Raw genomic sequence first — 9,432 nt, 5'->3', positions numbered from 1 at the left:
CTATTAATTTTTACCTGCCTTGTGTCCATGCAACAATTTGCTCCTATTAAAAAACAAGATGAGTTCTGGGTAGACAAAACCCTGTCAATGGATTACATGTCTTGTTGGGTTCTTAGCAGTGCAGTGAACATCAGCCTTTGGGAGACAAAGAAGGTCCTGTGCTGTGTCCAACACAAACTCAGGCTCTCTCAGGGTTTTCCTACAATACAGTAGCTGTATGTGCCCAGTCATATGGTGCTATGATGGGTGCATGTACAGCTCTACCTTGGCACTGCCAGGAGCGCTCACCTTGATCATGTCATCCCACCCCTCAACTCCCAGTCCCATGCGACAAACTCAATAATGAAGAGGTGAAGCTAGTGTGAGAGCGTCCTACTGGTTTCCCCACAAGCACATTGGAGAGAGACACCTTGAAAATGGCTGAGGTTGGTTTGTGAGGACAGAGCATAAGCTGACAGAAATGGCTTTATTCCCAAAGTGCCTACACGAGGTCCTAAGCATTTTTCTGAAAATCTTCTACCACTTGACTAACAGTTCAGGTCATTTCAGCTGAAAGGATGACGATTGAGGATCAGTGTGGTTCAGCAGGATAAGAAATCAGGACTCCTTGGTTTTGAATCTAGCCTTTTTATTTCTGGGTGTCTTATCATGACTGTCACAAAGTTAGTCTGGCTCAGATCCAGGAGCTCTGATGCCCAGTCTCCATGACTCTAGCCTGAAAGACATCATTTCTCTCTCATTTCAAAGAAAACAATCCAGACATACAGACTCCCAGCCCCAGCCTGCCCGCATTCACAGACCTTTCCACGTTCTAGGAATAGGAAAAGAGCCAGACGTCCTGACTTTCATTCTCCACTGGCTATCAGTCACTAAACCCCACTCCCCTCCCAGACTAGGATCCAGAACAGAGGAGCTGTGAGCCAGCAGACCACTCCTCCTCCACCGTAACTCAGTGGTCCGTCTTGCCCATCATTTTGAGTATGGCTGCTTTGACCTCCTTGTTCCTCAGGCTGTAGATAAGAGGACTCAGGAGGGCAGACACAACATTGTACAAGAGGGAAAACATTTTGTCCCGCTCGGGTGAGTAGCTGGAGGCTGGGCGCATGTACATGAATATGGCAGCACCATAAAAGAGAGTCACAACAGTGATGTGTGAGGTGCAGGTGGAGAAGGTTTTGAACCTCCCCTCACCTGAGCTGATCCTCAAGATGGCTTCCAGGATGAATACATAGGAGATTAGGATCAAAGACAGCGGGGTCAGGAGGACTATAACTGCCACCACAAAGACGACCATTTCAGTGATGTGTGTGTCTGCACAGGCCAGCTTCAAGATGGCTGGCACCTCGCATAAGAAGTGATTGATTTCATTTAAGTTGCAGTAGGGCAACCTCATGGTGAAGCTTGTATTCAACGTGGCAAAGAGGAAGCCACATACCCAGAAGCCGATGGCCATCTTGATGCAGACTGATCTGTTCATGATGACTGTGTAGTGCAGGGGATGACAAATGGCCACGTACCGGTCATAGGCCATTACAGCATAGAGTATACATTCAATTATCCCCAGACAAAGGAAGATGTACATCTGGGCAACACAGGCAACATAGGAAATGCTTCTCTTTGTGGAGAGGAGGTGGACCAGCATCTGGGGTACAGTGGTGGTGGTGTAGCTGATGTCTAAAAAGGAAAGGTTGGCCAGGAAGAAGTACATGGGTGTGTGAAGACGGGAGTCAGTCTTGACAAGGGCAATGAGGAGGCTGTTCCCAAAGAGGGTCGCCAGGTAGATAGCTAGGAAGAGCACAAACAGCAGCAGCTGCATCTTGGGGTGGCTGGAGAACCCCAGCAGGATGAACTCCGACACTGAGGTGGTGTTTGCCCAGTGAGACTCCTCATCTTTCTCCATCTAAGAAGAAAGCAAGTGGTGAGAGAAGCAATCGCTCCGAAGGATGAAATGCAAAAGGCTAAATTTGGTTGTGTTTTGGACCTCCAAATGGCAATTTCACAGCTGCGTAAATGCATATTTTGGCACTTACGCACAGTTTAAAATTCACCTCTGGGCATGCAAGTGTGTACATATCTGTTGATCATACTGACTATACACATGTACAGCAACATATACTTACCCTGTCATACACAAAGCCTAGGAGGTCCAAAAATAGTAGGCAGGAAAAAACCCTTATTAGTGAAAAATAGATTCTGCTAAGTTCCTGAAAATATCAAGCTATTTACTGCTGAAGGAAAAAAAAACAGACTAACTACTACTGGAAAATTTCTGACCTACTTTAATCTGTCAGTCTTTCTACTCTCTTAAAAAACAATTCCCTAACGACATGTCTGCTTTGATAGTCTTAACTCCATTGCTGGGATGGTTAACAACAAGCCAAAGTGGAGCCACTTCCCTGTTCTCCTCAGGGGTCCAGGTCTGAACTGCTCCACTGACACAAACCAGTTGCAAATCTGCCTCGGACACAGCCAGCTCATGGCTCCCTTGGCACAGCAAAGCGCATCAATGTACTCATGGGCAGACAAGGTTCCTTGGGTGGATTTGATATCTTTTATTAGACCAACCCAAATGGTTGGAGAATGGTTATTAAGCAAGCTTTCGGGTTCAAAAACCCTTCGTCAGGCTAAGGAAGCTTCAGCAGTTGGTGTGTGCTCTTCCTGGATGGAATGAAAAGTAAACAAGCCAATGTACTCATTACTTCTCAGTGATTCTGACTCCTCGTATACTATTGCAATTGGGAAAAACAACACCAAAACACATTAAATTGTTAAAAAGATGTTGAGAACAGCACCGCAATGGTCACTTCGAACCTCAACATTAGCCAGATTAGCTGGGTGTTGAGTGAGAGGTGCCCTGATGAAGAACATCCACTCCCCAGGATTCAGGATGGAAACTCACTCTCAGTGCCCCTTCACTCCTGCACTATCCATCTCCCCTAGTCCTTTCCTGCTGGACTACACCAGTGATCCATCTATTCCAGCTCCTTACTGCTTATTTGCAAGGGCACAGGAATTTCCAAACTGTGCCAAGCTAGTGGTCTATCATGCATGACTGCCTGCCTCCAGCTGTGGCCGGTATCAGCTGATTAGATGAAGGTACAAGGGGACACTTATGGAGCAACAGCGCCACAAAGAAAGCTAATACTAAATGCCAGTTGTTGCAGACAGGCTTCTATTCTGTCCCTCACCTTCATTAATACCAATTCTTTGTTTCTCCTTTTACCTTAATGTTCAGTGTCTACACCCCTCATTCTGGTATTTTCATCCCAGCAAAGCTCACAAGAAATTGCCCTTACCTTCATTCTCTTCTTCTACCCGAGAGAGCAAGATACTTCCTTTAGCTGCCAAAATCCATGATCAAGACGTACCAAACAATGGATCACCATAAATTAATCCTTCAGGCCAAGGACGAGATAGTCCATACACATTGCTAAAGCTTTCCTTTTTTCTGGAAAACTGTGCCCGGATGCCAATCATACATGGCATGTGAAGTAGAAATAGTAATAGCTCTAAAAAGATAAATTAAGCAGAATGCTATTAGACAACCCAGTCAGTTACAATTCAGTGGCAAGGCAATGCTAAGTACATTGCTGCTTTCTGTTTCAGGAGAATATGACGTTAATTTGTAACATTGTTAAGGATTTTGGTTTGATTGGATTAGAAGCGCAATGGGGAGATAGTTAATCACCCTACAAATCCTCGGTATGTGAATCTCTAAAAAGTCAATCCTTCATTTGATGTCCTCAGCAAATTTTTGGTTTTTCAATATCTCTTCTTTTCCCAGTACCATGAATCTTATTCAAAATACCACTAAGAAGTGAATGGGATGTCCAGTGGCAACTGCTAAAAGGATGACAATTTTCATATAATAAATTATTAATGGAAGAAAGTGAGACTACTCAAAGAGTGCAGGTATAGAGAGATGTATTCTCTTCTCCATCCCGCTGCTTTTCACATGATCTGAAAAGTTTATGAGTTAATTCAAGAACATTTTCAATTATTTTTAACCTAGTTTTGAATCCTTAAGTCTTTTCTTTGAAAAAAGTCAGGCACCAAAGGCAAAAGCTACTTGCCACTTTCTAAATAAAACTCTCCGGGGTTTTATTCTCCAACCATTCAATTAAAACAAAGTCAAAACCAACTTGTAACTATCTCAACTTCTCCAGGGCTTTCCTCTCCAATTGTTCAATTAAAACAAGCAGAGGGTGAAGATGTACACAACAAAGCAAAACATTTTGTTGTTTGATGAGTTTATTTTATTTTTTTCTTCTTGGAGAAAAAAGAGTGGGAATTGATGTGGGGAAGAAATGGCCAGAAGTAATGAGACCTCAAAATATTTAGCGTGGTTTATTTCAATAAGAAGGCAGGTGTGAGAATTGAACTATTGTCTCCCACACCATAGATCGGGAGGTTGGTTGGCAAGACCAGCAACCATTGGACAAAAGCAGGCAAAGGCCTGGAACCATGTCTGGTCGCCATGTCTGGCCCTATTTTACGCAAAAGACTGAGCTCTGCTCCTTTCCTCCAGAAGCACACAGGCACCGACCTGCAGCAGTGGGCTCTGGGCTGTAAAAGCAAAGAGGAGTGAGGGGCTCTCTCCACATTGAGAGATGTGAAACATACTCCACAACGGCCAGCACAAAGACTTGGGAGCTGATGGGAGCTATCAGGAGGGCAGACTCAATGCGTCGCTGCTTCTCAACAGCTCTGGTCAGTGCTGCCTGTTGTAGATTGTATTCAATGTCTCCTACCCCTCATCGGGTTTTTTACAAGAAGTCTCTGTTGCTAACCCACGGTGTGGAATCCACTGCTGCTGCCAAGTGACCAAAAGACCCCTGCCAGATGTTCAGGTTAAGGCACAATGGCATCTAATGCATAGCCACACATCCATGCTTATTGCCTTGCTACACGTGCATGGCAGAAGGTATGACTGTGGGATGCAGCATCAGAGCCCATCATACCTAATTACTACTGCAGGGGGAGCCTGGTGTGTCCACTTGAAAACTGCTGCCACTGGGAGCCCTGTCAGCTGATCCAGAGCTGATCAGCACCAAGGTGATCTGCAGCATGGCATCTCCCTGTGACTGGGAGCCCAGATCAGCTGACTGGGCTCCCAGCTTTGGGGGTGCACCTGACCACACATTCAATAAATGGCATGATAAGAAGCAGCCATTAAGTTTTTACCCATTACACAGATGTGCAGTGCACATAAACCAGTTGGAAAATGGCTGAAATCAGTTTGAGATAAACCTGGTTGAATGCAGAATCAGACTTAATGATTTGGGTCAAACCGTTTTATGCAATGACCCTTCCAGACCCCTTGCTGGTTTGAGATAAGCCAGACTTCCCCAGCATCCCAGCATGCTCTCTGGGAAGGGCAGGGCTCTCTGCTCCACAGCAGGGCTGACCCCTTCCCTCAGCTCCCTGGCTGCAGCTCTGGCAGAGATTTGCAGGCACAGAGCATCTGTCTGTCTTCTCCCAGCTAAGCAGAGATTATTCCCCACTACCCTTTGCCTTACATGCACACCTCATCATTAGCTAGCAGGCCACATGCTGGCTATGGTCCGTGCCGTGGGAGACAACAGGCAGACAGGCTTTTTGGATATAATCAATGGGTAGCTTAACGTCCTTCCTTGGAAAAACTGTTTTAAAAGTGCTGTTTAAGAAGAGCTCCATTAGATAATGGAGACAGGCTTTTTTTTCTTAATTAATTGATAAACACTGATCTGGGGTGATAAACTTTTCCTGCTGGCCTGTTTTCGTGGGGGGAAGGTGGAATAATCAGTGTCCTTTCCAGCCTGTCCATGCCCCCTTCAGCTCAGCCCTGTGGAAGCAAAGGGAGGGCTGCTCCAGCACCCCATGGTTTCTATCCTGAGCCACTGCAAGCATGTGCCTGCATGTCTGGAATGAAAAGGGAATTTCTATAGTAGTAAATAGGCTCACAGCCCTTCAATGAAAATGTGAGAGGTGGGCGGGAACGAAACTCTAGCCCCCTTAGGCCCACCCCCTTTCCCCTTACATGGTGTGTGGTGTCACCAGCCCCGCCCCCTGACCCCGGTCACGTGGAGCATGACATCAGCAACTCTGCCCCCTGACCCCAGTCAAACGGTGCGTGACATCAGCAACTCCGCCCCCGCCCCCAGTAATGTGGTGCGTGACATCAGCAACTCTGCCCCCAGCCCCAGTCACATGGTGTGTGACATCAGCAACTCTGCCCCCACCCCCAGTCACGTGGTGTGTGACATCAGCAACTCCACTCCCACACCCACTCACGTGGTGTGTGACACCTATACCACATGGTCCATGACACCAGAAGGACAGCCCATGCAGACCCCCAAAGCCCAACCCCTCATGCTGCAAGAACCACCCCAGACCTCGTGGTGCAGTTATGACCTATCGCCCAGGCCCCCAAAGCAGATGTTGAGAATTTGGAAGATGGTTTCTTTGTGCCAGGGTTTAAATTTGTCCTCAAGCATTTGAATGCACCACACAGGTGCTAGCATGGGGTGGGTGTGGGGGGAAACGGCTACCAGACATGTCTACACAGGAGGCTATGTTAAAGGAAGTTTATTACTCTCCTGGTGAAGCTGGCAGTTTTGGCAGGGTGAACATGCTTTTTGAAGCCACCAAAAGGCAGAATAAGGTTCTGAACAGAAGCAGGGTGGCCGCATGGCTTTCAGATCAGGATGCTTACACCCTACACAGACCAGCAAGAAGACATTTTAAAAGAAACAAGACTGTTGTTTCAGATATTGATGTGCAATGGCAGGCAGATTTGGTGGATATGCAGCAGTTTTCCAAGCACAACGGCGGGGTTAAGTTCATCTTAACAGCAATAGACATATTATCAAAGTATGCCTGGGCCGTGGGTCTAAAAGACAAGACAGGATGGTGAAATAGCTCAGGCCTTTAAAACCATTTTTACAGAGGGCCATGTACCTCAAAAATTACAGACTGATTGGGGAAAATAATTTTTAAATAAGTTGTTAAGCAAGTTGTTAAAACAATATAATATTCACCATTTTGTGACAAATAGTGAAGTGAAAGCAGCAGTGGTAGAGAGGTTTAACGGAAAATTAAAACCAAAGATGTGAAGGTATTTTATAGCCCGCAACACCTTTTGCTACACTGATGTGTTACCAGAGTTTATAAAGAGCTACAATCACAGTTTTCACAGAACTAGCCGCACCAGGCCTGTTGACGTGAACTTCTCAAACTCTCCATGGATGTGGAAAGTCATGTATGGGGACTATTTCAAAATAAAACCAGCAGCACCCGTGTTTAGAAAAGGAGACCACGTGAGGGTGTCTAGGACCAAAGGGAGGTTTGAAACAGGTTATGAACAAACATTCACTGATGAGATTTTCATAGTGGATGAGGTCCTTAGACGCGTGCAGATGCCTGTATACCGCCTAAAAGATTACGAAGACAAGCCTATCGAGGGTTCTTTCTACCCTGAAGAACTACAAAAGTGAACCCCAAACAGGACAGAGTTTACAAGGTTGAAAAAGTTCTAGCAACAAAAGGAAAGGGAAGAAAGAAGCAGTTGTTGGTGAAATGGTTGGGGTGGCCGGCTAAATTTAACAGCTGGGTGGAAGCCTCTCAAGTTTGTAACATATAGGGGTACCTCAGTTAGATGGCCGAGATGTGTGATGGCGACTTTTACATCACTTTGCCTAGCAACGCTTGAGACAGCATTTTTCTGCAGAACACCAGCTCGAGCTTTACCATACAGTTGGTTAAACCTCTGGATCTGCTGGGGACTGGGAGACAGGGTTAGCAGAAATACAATACCCGCACAGCTGGAACAACATCAACGAAGACACCCCTTTCAAAATCATTTCTGGGACTAAAAAATGGGGGTACATCCTGCCTCAGGGGTATTATACAACCATCACAGAGTTACTGGATCTTATGAACAATACAATTACCACCAATCCTGCTCCGCCTGAATTAGCTATGCGCTATGACCAAGCGTTCGGGAAAGTGAGACTTAAATCCAAAGATAACTCTAATGGTTTTTATATGCATGGTGAGCTAAGCTATATTTTGGGAATGCTACCCGGAGTCTCTGTTAAAAAACCTCCCTTCCCAGCTGATATTACCGGTGGGTTCAATTCACTGTATGTCTACATGGACATTGTGGAACATCAGCTTGTCGGGGAGTTTTTGGTACCTTTGCTGCGCTGCATCCCTATCCATGGGAGCAACAATGAGTTTGTCACCATCATATATGACAACCCGCATTATGTCCCTATCAGCCAGCACCACATCGACACAATCAGCATTGAAATAAAGACGGATCAGAACAAACACGGCTCATTTCGTTTTGGTAAGGTGATCATTAAGCTTCACCTACGCCCCTGGAAGACTTTGAGATTTTAAAATAAGTAAAAGTTCAATGGTGATGGTAAAAAACTATGGGGACCCTAATTTGTACAGAAATTATTATAAAGCCCAGGCTGGGTATGGTCTTCCTGGATAGCATTGGGTGCCCGTGATGTACGGGGCTGGTGTGCGAGACATATTTCGCAGCCTCTTTAGAAAATCCATTCCAATTTGGAGAAGGGGTCTGGAGATTATTAAGCCGCACGCTAAAAATGCAGCACAAAACATAACCAAAGATGTGATCGGTCACATCTCCCGAGCTGTCCTAGATAGGGTGGTCAAGCCGGCAAAGCAGGACGGGTCCGGCCTCATGTATATTCAAAGAAAGAGCCTTAAAAGAAAGAGAGACGCACCAGACTCCAGATGTGCTGGACCTCCTCAACCCCTTAAAAAGAAGAGGGTAAGTCGACGGGGCCACCAGACACGAAAAACCAAATTTAGTGAAACAGTCTATAAAGATATTTGTGTTACCAGAGACCATGTAACACTCTTTGGCATGTTTCCAAGACATGCAGGCTGCCTAATCATGAATGAAGTCGCAAGATGAACTTTCATAGGTGGGAGAAAAGAGGTAGCCAAAGAGTTCTTCAGGGTCCCTAACAATGCTGGTGTTGGGCAAGTTGGTTCTCTGACCGAATTTACCCCACAAAAAATTTAGAAATAATTTTGCACTTTGCAGGGTTGGGTTTGATATGCTCTGGGCGTAAGGTCACACCTTCTTTTTGCAAGAAATTGGCCACCTATCTCTCTTGTTTTTCTTGGTCGGTACACCAGGCGGGTAAGCCTGAGGCTTCCTGCTTCTGTCGGAGGTGCATTTTTATGTACAGTGAAAAAAGGGTGCTAGACTTCTCAGCAAAATGCCAAACTTCATAGATTTGAGCTACTCCGTATCCATTGGTATTAGCTTTATTCAATTCTAGTGTGCATCACATGCCCAGGATGGCCCTCTCTTCATCACTGTGGTTGCACATTTGCTGTCTTGTTTGCGCGCAGAGACAGCACAGCGTGAACATAAGTTTCCTGTTCACCCTAGTGGGTAGCACG

At 45.7% G+C, this 9,432-nt stretch overlaps 1 protein-coding gene across 1 annotated transcript; it reads right to left on the bottom strand.

Annotated features, from left to right (window-relative positions):
- Positions 1-949: 949 nt before the first annotated feature.
- Positions 950-8,886, bottom strand: LOC132244041 (olfactory receptor 2K2-like). The gene is made up of 2 exons (XM_059714965.1): positions 8,860-8,886; positions 950-1,849 (listed from the first exon to the last, which is right to left on the bottom strand). Exons 1-2 carry the CDS (start codon positions 8,884-8,886, stop codon positions 950-952), a joined length of 927 nt encoding a protein of 308 aa, XP_059570948.1.
- Positions 8,887-9,432: the final 546 nt, after the last annotated feature.

This window comes from Alligator mississippiensis, chromosome 11 (assembly GCF_030867095.1).
Source record: "Alligator mississippiensis isolate rAllMis1 chromosome 11, rAllMis1, whole genome shotgun sequence".
NCBI classification, from domain to species: domain Eukaryota; kingdom Metazoa; phylum Chordata; order Crocodylia; family Alligatoridae; genus Alligator; species Alligator mississippiensis.
The sequence above is the reverse complement of the archived record's forward strand: the minus strand, read 5'-3'. Positions and strand labels throughout refer to the sequence as shown.

Coding starts and splice junctions, on each gene's coding strand:
- LOC132244041 (XM_059714965.1), bottom strand. CDS start 8,886: ATGCCAAAGAGTGTTACATGGTCTCTG. Junction 1,850..8,859: donor AGAGTGTTACATGGTCTCTG/GTAACACAAATA, acceptor TCAGTGTCGGAG/TTCATCCTGCTGGGGTTCTC.